Source organism: Megalobrama amblycephala, linkage group LG21 (assembly GCF_018812025.1).
Source record: "Megalobrama amblycephala isolate DHTTF-2021 linkage group LG21, ASM1881202v1, whole genome shotgun sequence".
Taxonomy (NCBI): domain Eukaryota; kingdom Metazoa; phylum Chordata; class Actinopteri; order Cypriniformes; family Xenocyprididae; genus Megalobrama; species Megalobrama amblycephala.
In genome coordinates, this window is record NC_063064.1 from 16,688,440 (window position 1) to 16,713,823 (window position 25,384).

General features: G+C 35.2%; 1 protein-coding gene across 16 annotated transcripts in view; it reads left to right on the forward strand.

Annotated features, from left to right (window-relative positions):
- Positions 1-25,384, forward strand: part of ppfia4 (PTPRF interacting protein alpha 4) — a 131,437-nt gene that overhangs the window by 100,392 nt on the left and 5,661 nt on the right. For 8 of the 16 annotated variants that reach the window (XM_048171893.1, XM_048171887.1, XM_048171888.1 and 5 more), the window contains 17 exons: positions 6,916-6,978; positions 7,245-7,336; positions 7,491-7,623; positions 7,989-8,215; positions 11,377-11,605; positions 11,742-11,777; positions 12,011-12,141; positions 16,526-16,644; positions 16,766-16,847; positions 19,689-19,770; positions 19,961-20,161; positions 21,674-21,736; positions 22,118-22,144; positions 22,924-23,099; positions 23,188-23,285; positions 23,906-24,081; positions 24,266-24,334. In XM_048171893.1, the coding sequence (XP_048027850.1) occupies positions 6,916-6,978; positions 7,245-7,336; positions 7,491-7,623; positions 7,989-8,215; positions 11,377-11,605; positions 11,742-11,777; positions 12,011-12,141; positions 16,526-16,644; positions 16,766-16,847; positions 19,689-19,770; positions 19,961-20,161; positions 21,674-21,736; positions 22,118-22,144; positions 22,924-23,099; positions 23,188-23,285; positions 23,906-24,081; positions 24,266-24,334 (2,004 nt within the window). The remainder of the gene's footprint in view (positions 1-6,915; positions 6,979-7,244; positions 7,337-7,490; positions 7,624-7,988; positions 8,216-11,376; positions 11,606-11,741; positions 11,778-12,010; positions 12,142-16,525; positions 16,645-16,765; positions 16,848-19,688; positions 19,771-19,960; positions 20,162-21,673; positions 21,737-22,117; positions 22,145-22,923; positions 23,100-23,187; positions 23,286-23,905; positions 24,082-24,265; positions 24,335-25,384) is intronic. The other 8 variants (XM_048171892.1, XM_048171903.1, XM_048171895.1 and 5 more) reach the window with 4 other exon arrangements.

A 25,384-nucleotide genomic window follows, 5' to 3' on the forward strand; every position in this document is an offset into this window, starting at 1 on the left:
TAAACACAACTTCATTCTTTATAAATCTCTCCAACAGTGTAGCATTAGCCATTAGCCACGGAGCACAGCCTCAAATTCATTCAGAATCGATGTAAACATCAAAATAAACACTGTACTTACGCGATTAGACGTGCTGCATGACGAACACTTTGTAAAGATCCATTTTGAGGGTTATATTAGCTGTTTGAACTTTTTTTATGTTGTTTAAGGCAAGCGCGAGCTCTTGGGGCGTGGAGCACGAGATTTAAAGGGCCACACACCCTGAATCGGCTCATTTCTAATTATGCCCCAAAATAGGCAGTTAAAAAAATGAATTAAAAAAAATCTATGGGGTATTTTGAGCTGAAACTTCACAGACACATTCAGGGGACACCTTAGACTTATATTACATCTTTTAAAAAAAAGTTCTAGGGCACCTTTAAAAAGATCAAATAATAAACCAAAGTTTCAAAACAGCTGCTCAAATGATAAATCAAATGCTCATTATTAAATAATAAATCAAACTCTCAAATGGCTGCTCAAATGACAAATGAAATGCTCAAATGCAATTTCATTTCCTCATTCGGGGAAGCATGAACTGTATCAAAAATCAAATTAAAACTAATTTTTGTTTGATTTTTAATTTTCATTATCAACCCAGTATAAACCTGTCATAATTAAATCTATAATTCAATGCTCAAATCATAAATCAAATGCACAAATTATAAATCAAATGCTCAAACCGACATTGCAAACGGCAAATCAAATGCCTATTGCTAATGACACTGCAAATGATAAATCAAATTCAAATGAGACGTGTCAATCAAGTGTCGTATGCAGTTTGGGTAACTGCCACACTTGAGTAAAAAATATGATTCTGTAAATCATATTAATGAGAAACTTTCTCTTAATTATGACCTTTTCTCATAATAATGACTTAGTTTCTCATAATAATTAAAAACTTTCTCGTATTACTTCTAAGCAGGCGGACCAGAAGGGAGTGGAACGCTAGCGACATCCGCTGGTCAAAACCGTGTAAAAGGCGTGAACACAGTAGGCACGGCACTTTCTGCAAAACAGTAGTTTTCGTTAAAGTCAGTATAATATACAACGTGTAATCTATAATCTGTCTATCAAAAAATAACATTAATGATAAATGATCAGTAAGGCCTACGAGAACAGAGAACTGTCCGTCTTGTCTGCACTTTTTTCACTCCTCCCCTAACTGTAGCCACCTACTCTCACCTACATTTCAGGCGAGGCTAGGTGCATCTCAAACAAGCCTTCTTTCTCCAAACGCTCGTCACATGTGCGTGTCCACTGGCATGGAGCAGAGTGAGCGTTTTTAATTCATTTCAATGAATAAAATCCTCCCACCCAGATGTCATCGTCCATTTCACTGTAGACATCGCCCAACTCTAGTAACCACTACCTGATAGTCAATTCAGAATGTTGCATGTAAGAATGGTGCATTTTCTATGAATAATTGACATTTTACATTTACATTTGCCTAATAAATCATCTGCTAGCTACAGCCATGGTAGGTCTCTGACTAAATACTGATCAAAAACAATTGCAAAAGTAATAGGTCAGTATTATTAAATTGCAGTTAAAGATTTTGGATAGCCAGTTTGATTTATATGTTTGGTGCGGAATGACTGCGGTAGGGGGCCTAACCTCATATTCTTTCATAGGGCACAAAATTCCAAAATTGCACCTCTGATGGGTAGGATTAGTGGTGTGGGGTAGGGGCATATTATACTGTACGTACGCCAAAAGTGCGTATCATATAATGCATGCCAACAAATTGCGTATCATGTGCATCCTAAAACTGTGTATTATATGCACGTCAAACACGTGTATCATATGCACGCCAACGTTTTTTTCTGTGTATAAATAGCACACCAAATGAGATCAGGCTCACATTCGGTGTTAAGAGCTGGAAAGACTGCCAAAACTTGTAACTCAGCAGTGAGTCAGTGTCATGACGTACAGTAAGGTCAGAACTATTTTAAATATCCTTTCTAGTTTATATTTCCATCATGTAATGCCGCTGTTTTGGGTATTTTTTAAATATAAATTATTTGTAATAGAGCAGACACTTTGAGTTTAACATTCAAAATCCTTTACGAACCCACCTTATTTAATCAGCTCAATTAATAATTCTAGATACCTTATCTGAATTAGAATCAGAATTGTTTTATAATGCACATTAGCTTATTTTCCATTAACTTTACTTAACTTCTAAATTTACAACAGTGCATAAAAATGTGGTCTGAGTTTCACAAACAAAAACCGCAGACAGGCTGAAAGAAAATGTAAATCCATTCTCTGTCAGTAGGTGGTGCTTTTGTAACAGCAGAAATAGAGCTGTTTCCCCGGTAACCCCATAAACAAAGCAGAGCTGCGCTTATAAAATCTATGCCTTACACAGAGGGACGATGAAAAGAAAATGCCATCAAAACTTTTCTCAAGGCAGTCAGTTCCCTTTCAGAGATACATTTATAGAATTCATTCATACTTCAATTCATATAATTTCCCTCAGAACTCTGTTGTAAAACCTCACTTCTTTCGCCACTTTTTTTCAAACGAAACCTACACTGCTGTATCTGCATCAGTGCTTACTTTGCTTAATACTGGACAGTATTTACCATGAGTTTTTCAAATCCTGGCAATCAAATACGGTTTTAATGATGATTAAAATATTAAACTGTAATACAAACCGTCGGAAATTGCATCGTGGTTTATTGTCAAACTGTTTCCTCACTAACCCTCAAACTACAGTGAGCTTGGACCCCCTAGTGGGACCGCGACCCTCAGGTTGGGAAACACTGGTATAAGCGATATGGAAAATGGATGTATGGAGGATTATAATCAGCGTTATAATAAATTGTTATTTTGGGTTATTTTTGAGTTGCAAAAAGAAAACCTAAAAAGAACGTTCCCAGAATCTTATTATTTGATTCTCAAAAATAAATAAATAAATAAAAAATAACCAAACGGGAACCAAATACTAACGTTAGGGGAATGTTCTGTTTTGGCTGGGGCCCAGCTAACAGTTTTTGGTTCCCAGAATGTTCTTTTTTATGGTTTTATTTTGGTTAGCCAGGAAAGTTTTCTAAATGGAAAATTGGTTTGTAGAACGTTATTCTAACGTTTTTTAACGTTCCCCTAACGTTATTTTAACATTCCTATAACATAAAGCTAATGTTCTCCTAACATTATTCTAACATTCCCCTAACATTATTATAACGTTATTCTAACGTTCCTCTTAACGTTATTCTGATGTTCTCCTAATGTAATTCTAACGTTCCCCTAACGTTATTCTAACATTCCCTTAACATTATTCTAATGTTCTCCTAATGTTGTTCTAACATTCCCTTAATGTTATTCTAACGTTCCCCTAATGTTCCCCTAACGTTATTTTAACATTCCTATAACGTAATGCTAACGTTATTCTAACATTCCCCTAATGTTATTATAACGTTATTCTTACGCTCCCCTAACGTTATTATAACATTATTCTAATGTTATTTTAACGTTCCCCTAATGTTATTTTAACATTCCCTTAACGTTATTCTAAAGGTATTTTATCGATCCTCTAATGTTAGTTTAACATTCCTATAACGTAATTCTAACATTCTCCTAACGTTATTCTAACATTCCCCTAATGTTATTATAACATTATTATAACGTTCCCCTAACGTTATTCTGAAATTCCTATAACGTTATTCTAACATTACATGAACGTTGCCATAACGATATTGCAATGTTCCAAGTACTCTCCTGTACGTCAGTAATGCTGTACGTCAGTAACAGTTTTACTGAAAGTTTTCTTAATGGAAATAGAACGTTCCCCTAACTAACCTCTTTACTCCGATATCATTACTCCGCTGTACGTCAGTAATCATCCAGCACACCTGTGACCCAGTATATTATAAGCGGCATGGAAAATGGATGTATTGAGGACTATAATCAGTATTACAAACCATTTTTTTTTTTTTATTGTTCATAACATTTGCCTAACATTATTCTAACATTATTTTAACGTTCTTCTAACATTATTCTAATGTTCTCCTAACGTTATTATAACATTATTTTAACGTACCTCTAACGTTATTTTAACATTCCTATAACGTAATTCTAATGTTCTCCTAATGTTATTATAACATTATTCTGACATTATTCCAACATTATTCCAATGTTATTCCAACATTCCTATAATGTTATTCTAACGTTATACTAACGCTCCTGTGCAATGAGTAACACTGCTTTAGTCTGATTGAAATCTGTGGGTCACCATTCATCATTAATGTTATTTATTAATAGATTATAGATTACACTTTGTATATTACACTGACTTTAACGAAAACTACTGTTTTGCAAAATGTGCCATGCCGACTGTGTTCATGCCTTTTACGCGGTTTTGACCAGCGGATGTCACTAGCGTGCCACTCCCTTCTGGTCCGCAAGCTTAGAAGTAATACGAGAGACGTATTATGAGAAACTAAGTTATTATTATGAGAAAAGGTCATAATTACGAGAAATTTTCTCATTATTATGATTTACAGGATCATATTTTTTACTCAAGTGTGGCAGTTACCCAAACTGCACACAAGAAAGTCTCCTCTTCCACCTCAAAACTCCGCCCACACGCCACTTGATTGACAAGTCTCATTTTAATTTAATTTATCATTTGCAATGTCCGTTTGAGCATTTGATTTATAATTTGAGCATTTGATTTATGATTTGAGCATTGAGCAGTAAATTCTACATTTAATTATGACAAGTTTATACTGAGTTGATAATAAAAATTAAAAATCAAATATAAATTAGTTTTAATTTGATTTTTGATACAGTTCATGCTTCCCCGAATGAGGAAATGAAATTTAATTTGAGCATTTGATTTTATCATTTGATCAACTTTGATTTATTATTTGATCTTTTTAAGCTTTTCAATTTTCATTTTCATTTTGTTAGGAAAAAACTTCCATAGTGCATGTACAATCATGTTTAGAAACAAAACGCAGTACCAGTAGTTGGAAAGAGGCTACATGTTTTTTTTACAGAAGTAATTTGAGACATAATTTCTTGTGTAAAGCTACTTCAAAATGGGTCAAAACGGACCTGAATGCAAAATATGTAACAATTTGTGACTCATATTTTTTTATTTTAAAAATCTGGGAAAAAAAAAAAAGTGTATTTTAACAGTCTGAATACATATCCAAAGTTTCTTTTTCATACTAAAAATTATGGATTTTTTTTTTTTTTAAATTTGTCATTTTTATGTACCTCTTCCTTGTCAAAACAGACACGAATGCATTAAAAAAGATTACAAAATTAGAAATTATTTTAAATAACTATTTCAGTTTTTTTTTTTTTTTCAGTTCGGACACTGTACAAATTGTGAATAAAAAAGGAATGCAATAATTTACAAATCTCATAAACTTATATTTTATTCACAATAGAATATAGATAACATATCAAATGTTGAAAGTGAGACATTTTGAAATGTCATGCCAAATATTGGCTCATTTTGGATTTCATGAGAGCTACACATTCCAAAAAAGTTGGGACAGGTAGCAATAAGAGGCCGGAAAAGTTAAATGTACATATAAGGAACAGCTGAAGATGCCCATGATCTTCGGGCCCTTAGACGGCACTGCATCACATACAGGAATGCTACTGTAATGGAAATCACAACATGGGCTCAGGAATACTTCCAAAAAACATTGTCGGTGAACACAATCCACCGTGCCATTCGCCGTTGCCAGCTAAAACTCTATAGGTCAAAAAAGAAGCCATATTTAAACATGATCCAGAAGCGCAGGCATTTTCTCTGGGTCAAGGCTCATTTAAAATGGACTGTGGCAAAGTGGAAAGTGGAGGACAAGGACAACCCAAGTTGTCATCAGCGCTCAGTTCAGAAGTCTGCATCTCTGATGGTATGGGGTTGCATGAGTGCGTGTGGCATGGGCAGCTTACACATCTGGAAAGGCACCATCAATGCTGAAAGGTATATCCAAGTTCTAGAGCAACATATGCTCCCATCCAGACGTCGTCTCTTTCAGGGAAGACATTCATGTTGCATTTTCCAACATGACAATGCCAGACCACATACTGCATCAATTACAACATCATGGCTGCATAGAAGAAGGATCCGGGTACTGAAATGGCCAGCCTGCAGTCCAGATCTTTCACCCATAGAAAACATTTGGTGCATCATAAAGAGGAAGATGCAACAAAGAAGACCTAAGACAGTTGAGCAACTAGAAGCCTGTATTAGACAAGAATGGGACAACATTCCTATTCCTAAACTTGAGCAACTTGTCTCCTCAGTCCCCAGACGTTTGCAGACTGTTATAAAAAGAAGACGGATGCCACACAGTGGTAAACATGGCCTTGTCCCAACTTTTTTGAGATGTGTTGATGCCATGAAATTTAAAATCAACTTATTTTTCCATTTTCTCAGTTTAAACCTTTGATATGTCATCTGTGTTGTATTCTGAATAAAATATTGAAATTTGAAACTTCCACATCATTGCATTCTATTTTTATTCACAATTTGTACAGTGTCCCAACTTTTTTGGAATCGGGTTTGTAATTATACTCTGCAAGGCCAAATTCTAGGTGTATACTCTTATGGCACAAGGAATAACTTGTGAAAAACAGATATAAAGGTTCCCTGTTCAGCTCGAATGAATAGAACCCAGTTCAATTCTCTTTTGAGCTGTAAGTTGAGAGGACAGAACAGACAGTGAAAAAATGAATGGCCAGATGTGAAGGGACAGGCTGAAGCACCACATGTAGAGGGAGAGAATATGCAGGTTATTGCATGCACAACCTGCTGCTTTAAGCTTATTCTCAACTTTGTTTCTTCTGGGTTTTTTTTGTTTGTTTGTTTTTTTCTTTTCTTTTTTTCCCCCTTCCATCAAGAATGCACTCATCCATGATCTGGAAAATTCCCAAAAACAACTGGAGGAGTTCCATCACACCAAGGTACCGCTGCTCATTAATATCACACTGATCTGCAGATCAACAGCAACAGCCAGAGATGCTATTGTAAGAAATAGCAGCATAAAGCATAAAGTGTCTATGGACTTTTCTTAATCATCAAGACTTTAGTTATTTGAAATATAAATCTTTTGTAACATTATAAATGTCTTTACTGACACTTTTGATCAATTTAATGCATCTTCATTTTATTAATAATTTTAAAAGAGTTCTATTGATTGACCCTAATCAAGTGTTTTCTGGCTGTGTAGGAAAGGCTCATTGGGGAGATTGAGAAGTTGCGGGCTGAACTCGATCATCTGAAGCGCAGGAGCGGGGCATTTGGGGACGGAACACATCCTAGGTGACACGCACATTTAAAACGATTGATTGTGTTTGTTATGTAATTATACTAAAATATGAGCCCTGTTTTTATTTGCTCATTAAAAGTGATATGGCTGTAAACATGCCTAGTAAAGTGTCTGAGCCTCTTTTTCTGTCTCTCTCTGCTGTATTAGGTCTCATGTTGGCAGTGCCACAGACCTGCGCTTCTCGGTGGTAGAAGGACAGGGGGATCATTACTCCTCCACAGGGGTCATACGACGGGCTCAGAAAGGTCGACTGGTGGCACTCAGGGATGAACCCACGAAGGTGTCAATGTCACACCTACATCTCCATCTGCCACTGTCTTAACTCTTCCTGTTCTCTTCTCTGTACTAGCATGTAATAAGTATGAGCAATGGTATAACTGGTGCATGTCATGAAGTCACTGACAGCCCTTGTTCTAAACTAATGGACATGAACAATGTTTATTCTATCAGTCATATCTCTCTCTTTCTCTCTGTTCTTTTCTTTTGCCCCGTTGGATGTGTTCATTGTAAGTTCCGGGTTCTCTAATCCACAACAAAACATGTTTATATCACATCAGAACTTAATGAAACAATAAAATCTGGAAGCCTGATTCAAAATAAACTCAAAATATTGGATTGTGCCCTGATCCATGTCTTTATTCCCAGATCCTGCCGATGGTGGATCAGGATTGGGATCGCTCTCAGCCTTCCAGCTTGCGGGCTAGTCGTACTCACCTGATGGGAAGCGACACCGAGCTGTCTGACTTGGACGATGAAGACCGTGAGACTATATTCAGCTCAGCAGATATGCTGTCCCCCAGCGGGCACTCAGACGCCCAGACGCTTGCCCTCATGCTACAAGAACAGCTGGATGCCATCAACGAGGAGATCAGGTTGGGAATATAGACTATTAAAGAGACATAACATGGAAACTCTGGGGTTCAGTATTCGACCACCTTGCATAAGTTGTTCTGAGCAGGGCCATTACCAACCACTTTGCAACTCCCTGGATCCATTCATAACACCTTAGAAACTGCATAGCAATAGCCCAACAACCAGTTACAACACCCTTGCATTGTGGCAGCGAGTTTTGCATGAAATACCACCACTCAATTTTTTTTTCAGAAAGCATCTTCACTGTTAACGGTTGAAATGACTACCCGCTAACTTAGCTGCAAAAATGGGTCATTTAGAGTGCATCATAATTATGATGTCAGAACTATCATCACATTATCATGTGACTGCCCATGTTTACTGTGTATATCAACACCTATTCTGTGTTCATTGTTATGATGGGGCGTTGTTACTCATTTAACTTGTGAAAACGCAAGCCAATCAACAGAAGTCATGTGTATGAGTCTTAGGGCCCTATTTTAATGATCTAAGCGCATAGTCTGAAGCGCAGTGCACTTATGGCGTGTCCGAATCCACTTTTGCTAGTTTAACGACGGAAAAAATGGTTGGCACGCCAGGTGCATGGTCCAAAAGGGTTATACCTAGTCTCTTAATGAGTCACGGGTGTGTTTTGGCTGTAATGTGCAATAAACCAATCAAAGTGTCATCTCCCATTCCCTTTAAAAGCCATTTGAGCTTGCACCATGGCGGATTTGCTGTTTACATGGCGGAATATAGACATCCTCAGACGAGTCAGTTAAATACATGTGTGTATTGCCATGATTGGTCAAATAATTAGGCAATTTCATTCGTTATTACTGCAAATAGGTAATTCTGATACATGCAATGACTATCCATTATGACATGTAGGCATTTTATCTTTATGTACAAAATAATAATATTTTTTACATTGTAATCATTTATTTTTTTAATATTTGGCATGTTTGTGTGCTGCAGCGCGTCTGTGTGTGTAACAAGCAGAATGTACACGCGTTGTGCACCCGTCTATAGGCGCATATTACTAACGCTCCCTTTAAATAACAACAACAAAAAAAAAACAGGTTTTTGTTGGTCAGTGGCACAGTCGTTTTCAGTTACCTCAAAATAGCAACACGCCAACAATGCGCCTGAACACACTTCGTTTTCAGACCGGCACGCCCATTGGCGAACAGATGGCTGTGAGTGCATTTGCTATTTAAACAACATGGGCGCTGGACATGAAAATGATAACTGCTTCATGCTGAAACTAGTAAAAAACAGGTGTGTGATAGAGCCCTTAAAGGTACAGTAGCGCTTAAACTCCCCCTTAAAAGTCCTTATCTCACTGATGTATTTTCTCATCACTTTGAACAGATTTCATAAAAACTTATTTACAGTTCAGGGTTACACTTTACAATACTTGCTTTAGTATATGAATGCTTCCAGCCTCACAGATGACTTGCATGAGACCTAATCATCTGCCTCGAGTATATCAGCTTAGAGCCTTCAAATGTCATGTTCATTTGTCTTATTGATCCGAACTTGTGCTTTAAATACATGCACTGTTGAACACAGTCTTCAGACGGGTGGCCAGTTAAAGCCAGACTCAACTTTCTTCTCAAACTCACTGACCTTTTTCGATTTCAGAATGATTTAGACCCTGCAAGCTGAATAAAGGAGCACCTCTGAGCCTCTGTGTTCTGGCGGACCGCAGATATAACTAGAACGGTAACAGAAACTGTCAGGCAGGCCGAAAACTTCAGTCTAAATCCAAACAGTCCTCTGAAGCCTGTCCTGATACCGAGCTGTCTGGATTCCTTTCAGCAGCACAAAGTGCTGGCGGTAGAACATCTGTCATATATGGCAATATTTGTGAGTCTGTAAGCTGAATCTGCCCATCACACAGATTGATTCTGAGTTGTGGGTGAATATAAATGCCAGACAATAGCAGAGCTATCACCTGAAATGTGCAGATAGTGATGGCTCACGACCTGAGCTGTGTTTAAACTCACGAGGTTCGGCAGACTACACTTCCACTGCATGAATACTTGCATATATTAGTAGTAAGACATTTTCTTTGAAGGTTGAATACATAATGCCCTATAAGGCTATTAGTAGTGTATTTTATGGTTTCACAATTAATTCTAGCCACTGCTATTTTATAATATACAGCCATTTATTTTTTTCACATTATGCACTTATAATTCATTATAAGGTGTAACATAAGACATGAAATTGGATGATAATGCATTATTTACATACAAGTGTAACTTTAAATATGAATAAATGGGTAGTTGACATTAAATATTTTGTAAGGTATCACTTTATTTAAAGGATGTAGTTACACGTTACAAGTGCTTACTTAAGTAATAATAGTCAATTATTATTTATAATTACAACTAACCCTAAACCAAACTCTACCTCTAACCTTAACCCTATAGTAAGTAAATGTTATTAATTAATATCACACAGTACTTATTTGTGTAATTACACTGTAACAATGTCACCCTAAAATAAAGTGTAACCTTTTGTATTTTTCTACAACTATTAAAAATAATTTTGGTTTTGTTTTATAACTATTATGCTAAAATATTATTATTTTTAATAATAATATTTTTAATTTAATAAGTTTAAAATTAACTAATAAAGGCAACAACATGAAAGAAGAATAGTAACAACCTAAAACACTTTACGTTTTTCTCATATAAATATAAATATAAATATTTTGTAATATTTCAATCAACATTTTTAATGAGAAAATTTGTACTTTTTAAAATATTAAATAAATAAAAGAGTCAAAATTATTTTTGCAATTCCACTTGGTAATGTTTTCCCTGAGAGTGCTTTTGGTAAAACAAAAAATTATATATAAAAAGAACACATATAAATGAATAATATATATATATATATATATATATATATATATATATATATATATATATATTGCTTTTTTTAATAATATAGTCTAAATCATTTTTGCAGTTTTTGCAGCCAACAAAAGCTTTAAAAAAAGGATGGCAGATGTGCTTACTGCTCTTCAGACACAGTTTGGCTTTGATTTGAAGAGTATTCTGCAGAGAATATGTTCTGTCTAGGGATATGTGTGTTTTATGTAGGAATTTTGAGTTTTTGCTGTCCATGTGCTGAGTGCTCTCTCTATCTCTCTCTCCTTCTGTTCCAGAATGATCCAGGTGGAGAGGGAATCAGCGGAGCTCCGGGCAGATGAGATTGAGAGTCGAGTGAACAGCGGCAGTATGGACGGCCTCAATGTGACCCTGCGGCCGCGCTCCTCCATCCCCACCTCTGTCACCGCCCTCTCCCTGGCCAGTTCATCACCTCCCGTCAGCGGCCGATCCACGCCAAAACTGACATCTGGTTCAGCGGCCCACGAGTTGGGCATCATGACCCTGGTGATCCTTGCTTCACTTTGCAATGCTTTTATTTGTGCTAACCCTGTTAAATCTCCTTTTTCTAACACTGAAAACACTTAATCTTCTGTCACCCTGTATTTTTCCTCTGTCTCTTTCTTCCTGCTAACACTTTCAGCCTAGTGATTTAAGGAAACATCGCAGGAGAGTGGCTGTAAGTGTGTCTTCATCTCTAAATGACTGAACTCCAGTTTGCTTGTGCTAATTCTGTGCATGTTTATTAGCTTCTGTGGATGAAGAATGTGAAAGAAATGAGTATGATTAGTATAAGACTAAGTATAAGTGAATTTCTGTTTAGAGGTGTGTGGGAAAGATTTGGTGTCATTTTTGCTAATATTAAGGGATGTTGTTTGTTTGTGTGTGTGTGTGTGTTTTTGCTTGTCTCAGTCCCCTGTGGAGGCCAGAGAGGACAAAGCCACCATCAAGTGTGAGACGTCGCCCCCTTCCTCCCCCCGAAGTCTCAGACTTGACCAAATGAACTTCGCTCAACTAACAGGAAGCCTTGAGGATGGCCGAGGGTAAACGCACACACAAATCCACACACGAACATGACTCAGGTGCTAATACAGATCCCTCTCTGATTGAACTAGATGAGACATAATTTTCCCAGCAGGCACACTTGAGGACAGATGAGAGTTTGTTATAGGCACAGACTCTCCCACACACACTCAACTGCTCTTGAGACTATGGATCTATAAAGTAGTTAATTACTGTCAGCTTGCCTTTGTTCAAGACACATGCAACCCACATTTGTCCTGTAATACACCTCCAGGTGTGCCATGCACAAACATATAAAGACCTTACATACCTTACAATGAGCCATTTCTGTCTCATACACCACGGGTCCCCCCTCCATGTCAAGTCGCCATTATGCGCCAGCATGTTCCTACAGCAGCCCTAAACGGACATACACTCTACAGAGCGTGTTTTGTCACTATGTTGTTGTTCTTCTAAATCATTCGTGTTTTTAAAGGCAGCTTGCATCATCACTACATTGAATATGCACAAAGTAGTAGTAGTAATCGTCTGGTTTATTAGAAGCAGAGACTGTTCTTTGTTAGAAGTAAGAAGAAACCTCATTGCATTATCACACAGGCTACTCTCTGCTGCCGCTAAAATTTACACATTGCACCTTTAAAGGGTTAGTTCACACAAAAATAAAAATTCTGTCAATAATTACTCACCCTCATGTCGTTTCATACCCATAAGACCGTTCATCTTCGGAACACAAATGAAGATATTTCTGATAAAATCCAATGACTCAGTGAGGCCTCCATTGACCGCAAGATAATTAACACTTTCAAATGCCAAGAAAGGTATCAAACTGCCAAAGTCATGTGATTTCAGTAAACAAGGCTTCATTACATAAGTGTTTCGAAAATTTCAGTGGTTTACGTGACTTTGGCAGTTTGATACATGCTCCGAACCACTGATTCGAAACAAAAGATTCGTAAAGCTTCGAAGCTTCATGTAGCAGTGTTTTGAAATCGCCCATCACTAGATATTGTTGAGTAAAGTCGTTGTTTTGTTTTTTTGGTGCACAAAAAAGTATTCTCGTCGCTTCATAACATTAAGGTTGAACCACTGTACTCACATGAACTGTTTTAAATACGTCTTTAGTAGCTTTCTGGGCATTTGAAAGTGTAAGTTAACTTGCTGTCAATGGAGACCTCAGTGAGCCATCGGATTTTATCAAAAATATCTTAATTTGTGTTCCGAAGATGAACGAAGGTCTTACAGGTGTGGAACGACATGAGGGTGAGTAATTAATGACATAATTTTTATTTTTGGGTGAACTAACCCTTTAAGTAAATCTTGCACAATATAATAATTCATTGCCTCATTTTGATTTAAATAAAACAAGGGAACAAATTATTATTTAATGTGCACAATTTAGTTAAATGAGGGAACATTTGTTAATTTATGGCCATGATATACATATTTTTCACGCATTTCATGCGCAGGGATTCGTAGAAAATAATACCTTTAATCAGAAAGTATGCATTAAATTAATCAAAAGTGATGTTGAAAACATTAATTATGTTACAGAAGTTTTTTTTATTATTATTATTTCAAATAAATGCTGTTCGTTTGAAAGAATCCTGAAAAAAAAAAACATGGTTTCCTCAAAAAAATAATAAGCAGCACAACTTTGATGATGATGAAATTACATTTTATTTTGTATTTAAAAGTTATTTTAAATTGCTGTAATATTTCACAATATTACTGTTGTCATTGTATTTTTGATCAGTGCATGCAGTCTGCATAAGAAACATTGGCTTGGCCCATACTCAATGTCTCTACATACTTCCCAATCTTACACTTATACAAAGAACAAAATGATTTCCTTGTGGGCAGCATCATATTTAGCCATCAGTGATGCTGTGTTTTTAATGATGTTCCTCCAGATGTTCTCTCTAGAGAATCTTCTACTATTTGAGCTCTGTGAGGTTTTAGCTGTGTGTGATGTTTTTAATGATGAACTACCATGGGTATTGTCAAATACAAATCACACTGTTGTAGCCTGGCTAATTTAATTTAAATAAGACTTTTAGAAGGTGTCCTGTACTCTCTGACTAATACACATTGATTTGAATCAAAGCAAGAAATCAAACCTGATGTGCTCTTTTTCAGTCTCTCTCTGTCCTTTCTACTCCCACATCACTGTTGGGGAGTTAAACTGCGTATCAGAGCTGCCAGAGTCTATCAGGATTTAATGCTTCACACAAATTTATGGTGATGTCAGGGGAGGAGTGATTTCCTTATGATGGAATTGGCTTCAATAGATCCAAATGAGATTGCAGGAATAACAAAGCATTTCTCAGCAGGGCAGGCAGATAAAAACATTACAAACCATAATGATCATGCATGTTATACAATATAAGGTGATGTTCACACATGACAGTTTTTTTTTGCATTTCTTCTGTACTTTTTTTTTTTTTTTATACACATGCCTCAGATGAACTTTTTTAACCACTGCGTCCAGTCTTGCAGTTTTTTTTTAACATTTTGTAACATACTGTAAGTTAGGGCTGTCAAACGATTAATCACAATTAATCGCGATTAATCACATACAAACTAAAAGTTTAAGTTTGCCTAATATATGTGGGTGTACTGTGTGTAATTATTATGTACATATAAATTCAAACACAGTCATGTATATATTTGAGAAATATTTACAAGTATATGTATTTATTTATATTTTTATATAATTTATATTATATATAAATACAAATATTTTGTACATAAATAACATATTTCTCTTAAATATGTACATTAACTTGTGTGTATTTATATATGCATATTAATTACACACAGTACTCACACATATATTATGCAAACTCAAACTTTTATTTTGTATGCGATTAATCATGATTAATCGTTTGACAGCCCTACTGTAAGTGATGCATTCACAATAGTCTCCATCCAAAGTTGTGAATTTAACTTGTGCGCAAAATTGGAAAATCGCATAAAACATTTGCGAATTAAGCACTGTTTCCATCCAATGTGTTCAAGAGAACAAAGTTGTTCCTTAGAAATTGGTGCAAAATATCTGTAATAAAAATGGAAGTTGCTGCAATCAGGGAAGCCACTGTAGCTCTGTTTTCCTACATAATATACTACTTGCGTAAACGCTGTAATCTTATTTTTCATTTAAAGTCTGAAGCCAGTTCTGGAAGGTAATTATACTAAATAATTTTGATGACAAACTTTGGCTCAGGCATTTCAGTATGGCCAAACCAACATGCGAAATTGAGATTCTATGCAAAGAAATTGGTCTGCTGGTTAGTCCAGTTATGCCATCTCCCATGATCTGTTAAAGTAAAGTCAACGTGAGTTTTTTTGTTGTGTATCGAGAGATTTATTCAGTAAATGTGTTTCCCTCATAGTTTATGTGCATATATTCTTACTGTATAAAAAATGATCCGCCTCAATTGAGCGCATACATTTTGTATGCAAATTTTTACAATTTATGTGCATCTTGGCATTTATATCCAACGTTTGTTTTTTTTTTTTTTTTAAATGCAATATCCCAAATCTTCCATAAAGACAGATGGTTGGAAACATATACTGACAGTGATTAAGGTCTCCATGCCTCGTCATTGTTTCTGTTCCTATTCAACTGTATTAGCTGACAGATCACTGTCTGCAAACCCATTTTCAGTTTCCACGTTGCTTTACTTCTCATTTGCATAAAGTGAAGTTCATTGCTTATGGGTGATTGTATAATTGCAGGTACATTTAGTGTTCAAAGTCATTTATTTTTTATTATTTTAATAATTTGGTACTCATTGTCATGGATCGCAAGATGTTACAGGCCATAACAATATACTGTTTTCCGTTAAATGTCTTATATAGCTGAAAATCATGATTTCCTGTTGTCCGAATTAGTCATTGTCAATTCTGTTACTGTCAAACTCTGTTACCAAGGTAGAGTAACAGTGTTGACAGTCGTGTGTGTGTGTGTGTGTGTGTGTGTGTGTGTGTGTGTGTGTGTGTGTGTGTGTGTTTCTGTGTATGACTGTCAATTCTGTTACATTCTGTTACATACTGTCAACACTGTTACTCTACCTTGGTAACAGAGTTATCAACAGATCAACAGGAAATCATGATTTTTAGCAATATGAGACACTTTTTACAAAAAATATATATTATATTGTTATGGTCTGTAACATCTTATGATCCATGACAATGAGTACCAAATTATTAAAATAATTAAAAATATAACCATTTGAAAAAAGAAACAAAAAAGTACCTGCAATTATATAATCATCCTTATGCTTATTATGACTTCCGGTTGCTTTGTCACCGCAAATCTCAGTCAGTGTGAACACCCATTGTGATGCTAAAAGTCAAACGATGTCTCTCTTTTTCTCACTTTCTCCTTCTCTCTCTGCTTAGGGGCAACAAAAAGAAGGGCATAAAGTCCTCCATCGGCCGTCTCTTTGGCAAGAAAGAGAAAGCTCGTTTAGATCAGCCTCTGAGCAGGGACGGCCAGATGACACCACCTGTCATTCCAGGTACCATAAAACAGACACATGCACATATTACATGCAGGAAATGTCTCATTTTTATTATATTTCAGAGAAATGAAGATCATATACTCCTTAACCTGCTGTATTTGAATATGTTGTGACACAGATTTCGAGATGAGTATTGGAGATACCATGACCTTGAGCAAACTGGGCACACAGGCAGAGCGAGACCGCAGGATGAAGAAAAAGTAGGTCTCCCCTGCTCTGTGATTCTCACTCATACAGCTCCTTCAAACTGACGCACACAAAATCACCCTGAGACATTCTCTAATCTGACCTAATCCTTATTACCTAATTACACGGCTCAATTAAAGCAAATGACCAATCAATTCGATGGCAAAGTGCCATTCCCTCCAGATAAACAGGTTACAAATAACGCTTAATAGTAGGCTAATAACAGGGCCTCATTTAAGTGTACTTTACCATTCTGTCGAGTCTGTCCTCATCTCCACATCTTATCTCTGTCCCCTGACCATTAGTGTGACAGAAAAAATAGGTTTCCTAATTAGCACCTGCCATGTGGATGAGTTTGTGTGTGTGTGTCCGTTCTTTGGCACTGTGCTAAGAACGAAATGTTCTTCTTGTTTGGGTGCAAGATGAAGAAAAGAAATTGGATAGCCTTTGCAGTCTAATAAAAAAACAAATGATGTCAAGAGAATAGCCTGTAAGAGATACACGTCTTGTGTAGTCGCTGAAATTGAATGTAAACACAAAATTTACTCAAACTTTCACAAAAACAGAAGATGTACTTCTCATACTGTATGCTATCATTTAACCTTAAAACATTTATTCATGATTTGTTTAATATTGTATGTATATTGTAAATGTAAAATTTGTATTACTTTCTACTTAAAATGTCAGTAACCAGATAGCTGATTGACTTCCATAGTATTATATTATTTTTTTTCCATACTATGGAAGTCAGTGGGGCCCATCAACTGTTTGGTTACCCATATTCTTCAAAATGTATTCTTTTGTGTTCAGCAGCAGAAAGAAATTCATACAGATTTGGAACAATTTGGGGGTGAATAATTGATGACAGAATTTTCATTTTTTGGTGAACTGTGCCTTTAACAGGGGCTTGCGGCAAACTTGTCAATAAAGTGAACAAATATGCCCCAAATTCAAGATACGGGGGGCAAAAAACACAATTAAACTAAATCAAATATGACTATGGCATTTAAAATGAAAATTAATGAAAAGTGTTGATTGCGGTAGTGCATTTAGATCTACTCGCATTGCATCTACAGGTGCTGGTCATATAATTAGAATATCATCAAAAAGTTAATTTTTTTTATTGTAAATTATTTTTAAAAATGAAACTTTCATATATTCTAGATTCCCTACATATAAAGTAAAACATTTCAAAAGTTTTTTTTTTTTAATTTTGATGATTAGAGCATACAGCTAATGAAAGTCCAAAATCCAGTATCTCAAAATATTAGAATATTTCCTAAGATCAATCAAAAAATGGATTTGCAAAGCAGAAAAGTTCAAGTTCATTAACGTATGTTCATTTGTGCACTCAATACTTGGTCGGCAGCACATATTACAGCAAATGACTTGCTCCTAGCACAAACTACAGCATCAGTGAAGTGTGGCATGGAAGTGATCAACCTGTGGCACTGCTGAGGCACTATTGAGCCTTCAGATCATCTGTATATTGTTGGATCGACTGTTTCTCATCTTTCTCTTGAAAATATCCCATAGATTCAGGTCAGGCATGTTGGCTGGCCAATAAAGCACAGTAATATCATGGTCAGCAAACCACTTGGAAGTGGTTTTTGCACTGTGGGCAGGTGCTAAAGTCCTGCTGGAAAAGGAAATCAGCATCTCCATAAAGCTTGTCAGCAGATGGAAGCATAAAGTGCTCCAAAATCTCCTGGAAGATGGCTGCATTGACTTTGCACTTGATAAAACACAATGGACCAACACCAGCAGATGTCACAGCCCCCCCAAATCATTACTGACTTCAGAAACTTCACACTAGACTTCAAGCAGCTTGGATTCTGTGCCTCTCCAGTCTTCCTTCAGACTCTGGGACCATGATTTCAACATGAAATGCAAAATTTACTTTTATCTGAAAAGAGGACTTTCGACCACTGTTCACTGTCCAGTTCTTTTTCTCCTGAGCCCAGGTAAGATGCTTCTGACGTCGTTTCTGTTTCAGAAGTGGCTTGGTAGTCCTTTTCCTGAAGATGTCTGAGTGTGGTGACTCTTGATGCGCTGACTCCAGCTTCATTCTACTCATTGTGAAGCTCTCCCAAGTGTTTGAATCAGCTTTACTTGATAGTATTCTCAAGCTTGCGGTCATCCCTGTTGCTTGTGCACCTTTGCCTACCCAATTTCTTCCTTCCAGTCAACTTTGCATTCAATATGCTTTGATACATCACTCTCTCGCCACCACATTCAGTAATGACCATCTGTGACTTACTCTCTTTGTGGAGGGTGTCAATGATTGTCTCCTGGACCATTGCCAAGTCAGCAGTCTTCCCATTAGTGTGGTTTCAAAGAACAAGAGATACCCGGAATTTATACTGTAGGAATGGTCATTTAATGAAACTCAAATGTAAATATTCTAATATTTTGAGATACTGGATTTTGGACTTTCATGAGCTGTACGCTCTAATCAACAATTTAAAAAAAAAAAAAAACTTTTGAAATGTTTTACTTTACATGTAGGGAATCTAGAATATATGAAAGTTTCATTTTTTTAAATAATTTACAATAAAAAAATGAACTTTTCTAATTGAACTGATTCTAATTATATGACCAGCACCTGTATTATTACTGTTTTTGATATACAAATAAATGTAGCCTTGGTGACAATTTGGATGATTGTGTACGTATATTGATCTACTGTATATCAGCCACCCTCCTCTCTAGAGATTGTACAGAACATTGGACGTTGAAAACCCCATATGGTTTAACCGATATACTGTATGCTTCATATGTTCAGACTGATGTGAGTTTGATGTCTTTGGGGTTGTATTTCCCCTTAGCTCTGACCTTTTTTTGTCTTCTATCAGGCATGAGCTGCTGGAGGATGCCAGGAGGAAAGGGCTTCCTTTTGCTCAGTGGGACGGCCCCACTGTGGTCTCCTGGCTCGAGGTACAAAGACATAAGCCACCATCCCTCCCACCGTGCAGTAATGAGCACAGCACTCATGATCTTCATGATTATAATCACACAAATCACGGGGGATTCGGATGACAATAATTACGATAATTACTTACTCGCTCTGATGATGATGGAGATAACGAAGATGCATCTTGACGGTCTTCTCTTTGACATCCTCCAGCTGTGGGTGGGCATGCCAGCTTGGTACGTGGCAGCGTGTCGTGCCAATGTGAAGAGCGGCGCCATCATGTCGGCACTGTCGGACACGGAGATTCAGCGAGAGATCGGCATCAGTAACCCGCTGCATCGTTTGAAACTGAGGCTGGCCATCCAAGAAATGGTGTCACTGACGAGTCCTTCAGCTCCTCTCACCTCACGCACAGTAAGAGGCCTGCTCTTAAACTGCTCATTTTAACATATGCAGTCTCAAACAGGAAACAAATATGAATAAAAAATTAGTCACTGTAGATCCTTTTGTTTTGTCATTCTAACAATATTACATATCAGACTTATTACATTATTGGCTTGGTAATATGTGAACTCTAGACAGATGCTGTTGTCATGTGGGAGTTGCTGGTTTGAATGTAGCCTTAATCATGTCCCAATCCCGTTCACAAATCATTTCCTGTCAAGTCTTGACTGTCACTTTGCTCAAGATTTGCCTCCATAGTTTTAAATTAGAGATAAATTCTTTATTTTATTTATTTTTTTTATTTTATTTTAATGTAATTTTTGCAAAATTTTATTTTTTTTAAATTTGCTTATTGTTTATCATTTATGTAAAATAATTATAACTTTAAAACTACATAAAAATAATTATATAAAAATAATTTAACATATTTTGTGTAAATCAATTTAAATAAATTGTTATCAAATTATTTGTTAATTTTGTATTATATTTTATTTTTATTTTTATTTGATTTTATCATTATTTTTATATTTTTATATTTTTATTTTTTATTTGCTTATTGTTTATATAAAACAATATTATTTATATAAAATAATTATTTTAAAATATGTAACTTTAAAATTACATAAAAATAATTACAAACATTTTTGTGTACAAATAATATATTTTATATATTTTATAAAAATATTTTAATTATTCTTAATTTAACAAACACTTTTGAAGATAAATCATTTCCTGCCATGTCTTGACTTTCTCTTTGCTCACGATTTACATCCATAGTTTTAAATTAATAGATGAATTCTCTATTTTATTATTTTATTTTAATGTTATTTTTTGTTATTTTTATCATTTTTAATTTTTTATTTGCTTATTGTTTTTATCATTTATATAAAATAATTATATAAAAACTGTGTAACTTTAAAACTACATAAAAATAATTATATAAAAAATAATTTAACATATTTTGTGTAAAAAATGTAAATACATTTTTATCAAATTATTTTTTTATAAAATATTTAATTTTGTATTATTTTATTTTGATTTAATGTAATTTTATCATTATTTTATAATTTTATTTTTATTTGCTTGTTTATATAAAACTAATATTTGTATAAAATAATTATATTAAAAAATATGTAAAATTAAAACTACATAAATAATTATATAAAAATCATTTTACAACATTTTTGTGTACAAATAATATATTCAATATATTTTATACAAATATATAATTTATTTTTATTTTAACAAAAAGTTTTGAAGATTTTGGTCTTTTCCCATTCAAACAGGCAGATTTACGCAGATGTACGCCTATTACATGCATAGAAAATAGCTGCCCGGGGTGCAGCAGTAACATGGCTGCCAACTGGACAGACTTGCCTTAAAGGAACTTTGCTGTAAACACTCACTCATAAAGGTGTTTATGACGACTATGCAATGTGTGATCATTTATCTGTGTGTTTGTGCCTATTTTTCTCCGTGCAGTCTTCCGGAAATGTGTGGGTGACACACGAGGAGATGGAAAACATGGCAACCTCCACCAAAATGGTTAGTCCATCTGGGTGACTCCCTTGTGCCCGCGGTGCCATGCATATGCCACGCTTCCGCAGCCCTCACAACCCCCAGCCTGCTGCCCCTGAATACACCCCCATCCCCCTCCGCCCTGCAATCTACCCGAAGAGTGCGCTTATTAAACCTTTTTGCATGTTTCTGTGTGATTTATGTCCTGTTGCTTTGCAAATTTTTTCCATATTTAACTGCATTTGCGATAATTGTTACCTAGTAACAACCACTGATGCTGTCGCTTGGTGTGCACTTCGTTTACTCTGACTGAACTGAGATCAGTGAGTTATTTAGCTAGAAGAAGGCATTGCTAACACTGTCTCCTCTGTGCTCTAACACGCTGTCACTCTGACCTTTGACTGACAGGAGAATGAGGAAGGAAGCTGGGCTCAGGTGAGAGAGCTAGCTGTCTGCCTTCCACTGACTCTTATATTTCACTTGCCTTTTCATTAACCATTCATTTTAAAAGTCTGTTACTGACTTGGTTTATGGCTTAAAGAATGTATGATCTTCATATGGAATATGATTTTCAAATGGAATTGATAAATTTGTCACACTTTGTCACATTGAAATTTAGGCAGTTATACTGTATGTGGAAGGTAAAATTTATCAAATTTGGTAGTTATGATGATAGCGCCCAAAAATACATATTTTTATTTTTATTATTATGTTATTATAGTATATATTATTAAATAAATAATGTATATCATAAAATATTAGTATTATTAAAATTACTTTCAAATATAATATTTTTTTAAATTATTGAAAATATATATATATATATATATATATATATGCACATTTAAATAATATATATAAATTTAAATAACTTAGGTTTATGTAATATAACTATAAATATTTTTTATATTATATTTATAGAATAAAAATAAAATATCAATTAAAAAATATGTAAATAAAATATAAATAATGCTTATAAATACTGTACTAATATATTATAAATACATATTTTATATATAATATATTTTGTTATATATTTACTATATATATAATAATTATGATATTTGTATATTTTATATATATATATATATATATATATATATAATATAAAAGTTTATTTTTTTGTGTGTCTCTATGTAAAATGAAATTAAAATGACGCATGTAAGATCCAATTGACAGAGGCACAGTAGAATAATGTCTCTTTTCTTTCCCAGACGTTAGCATATGGTGACATGAACCATGAGTGGATTGGGAACGAGTGGCTGCCCAGTCTTGGCCTGCCTCAGTACCGAAGCTACTTCATGGAGTGCTTGGTGGACGCTCGTATGCTGGACCACCTTACTAAGAAAGACCTGCGGACACATCTCAAGATGGTGGACAGCTTCCACCGGTAAACTATAGCAGTGATTGCTCAGTTTTAACAACCGCAGTGTGAACTAGATTTTACATGCAATGGTACATTAATTATATCCTTACAGGGCTAGTTTGCACTATGGCATAATGTGCTTAAAAAGGCTGAACTATGACAGGAAGGAGTTGGAGCGAAGAAGAGAGGATTTCCAACATGACATCAAAGGTATGAGTAAATTATCATTCCACTCTCTGGATTCATTACTTCTAAGTTATGAAGGGAAGAGCACTATCTAGTGGCCATACCTGTTGTTTGCATTTTTGTAGCAGGAATGTGCGAGGTCAACAGCTGAGCTTTTTAGTGTCAAATCCATTTAAAGGGACGGCGCCCGGCTGAACTTCAGCATAACACATGAACTTGACACAGCTGTCACAGCTTTTTAAAATCTTTCATCTTCATAGCTAAAGACACACGCACCAACTGTTAAGACACACACACACACACTTATGCATATTATGCACAGGATTGAACAAACAGAAAGCAGGCTAGCCAGCTGTGCAAAATGATCACACTCCACGTATACTGTTACCTAAACACAGATATTTGCAGTATAGTTGTAAACACAGCCCCCTTCGAAGATTTGCTTCATTAATGTTTACTGCATGGGTTAGAGGTGGTCTGACCGAATTTGTTTTATATGGCTTGTTGTTGTAAATTCAAAATTTTTATGTTTTATAATATAACTGTATAATGCAAGTAATATGAGTCAGTTTAATTTGAAACCAATGAAGCATATTTGTCTAGCAGAGGTAATAGCAAATGCACGTACCGTTTGTCGCTCTCAGATACCCTGGTGTGGACCAATGATCATGTGATGCAGTGGGTTCAGAACATTGGTCTGAAGGAATACAGTAATAACCTGCTGGAAAGCGGCGTGCACGGAGCTCTCATTGCCTTAGATGAGACATTTGACTTCAGCAGCTTGGCCCTCATTCTACAGATCCCCATGCAAAACACCCAGGTGAGGACCGCACCGGTGTTTTTTAAAAGCAATTTAAAGCCACTAGCTGGTCCTTACTTGCCCACCTTTCTAGAAAAGGACTTGGTTGATATTCTAACATAGAGTGATGTTCTAACATAGTGATTTTGTGGTGTAGCATACTGAGGGTCTTTCCTAAAGCCTGTAACTTTGATGTGTCTTCCAGGCTAGGCAGATTCTAGACAGGGAGTTCAATAACCTCTTGGCATTGGGAACGGACCGGCGCCTGGAAGAGGTAGGTGGAGATTTGGATTCTGGTTGGATTTCAGCTAAAATTCATGGAATTTTCCAGGTTACCTGAAGTAACACTCTGCAGTGGGGCTGGAAATGCACTGCAGTCCACTTGTTTGTTTTCTTATGAAGCCAAAAGCATGTTACTAAAGATTGTCATGGTAATACATAATGTTTTTGTTTGTTTGTTTGTTTGTTTTAACTGTAGTCTTTTGAATGGAGAAATAATGATTCAGGTGCAAAATGTTGACCAGAGCTGCTAATGCACTAAGAACGGCACTGTCACGATCAAACTGTTACTTTGTCAGCGTTGGACCAATCACTATCATTTATGATTTCAGAATAAGGCATCTTATTTAGTCATTTTATAGAAATGATTGGGTGGATTTTAATTTATATGTCAGGTACCAATCATTTTATTTAACTTATTTAAACAATTGTCTTTTCTAGTGTACAGATGTCTACAGTGAGGCAAAAAAAAAAAAAAAAAACATCTTGAGATTTGAATACAGCTCACCAAAAGATTAAGTTTTGTCAAAATGAAACAGAAATATAAAATAATTATTTTATCATTTTATTTTATTCATTTTGTCTGTATAATAGTTTTTTTCAAAGTGAAACAGAAACGTAAAATAGAAATATTTATTCATTTATTTTGTTTATTATATCTATGTAACATCTTTTTCAAAGTGAAACAGAAACATAAAATATAAACATGTATTCATTCATTTTGTTTATTTTATCAGTGTAACATCTTTTTCAAAGTGAAACAGAAACATAAAATATTTATTCATTTATTTTGTTTATTTAATTTGTGTAACATCGTTTTCCAAGTAAAACATAAAATATAAATATGTATTCATTTATTTTGTTTATTTTATGTGTAACATCTTTTTCAAAGTGAAACAAACATAAAATATAAAAATGTATTCATTCATTTTGTTTATTTTATCAGTGTAACATCTTTTTCAAAGTGAAACAGAAACATAAAATATTTATTCATTTATTTTGTTTATTTAATTTGTGTAACATCGTTTTCCAAGTAAAACATAAA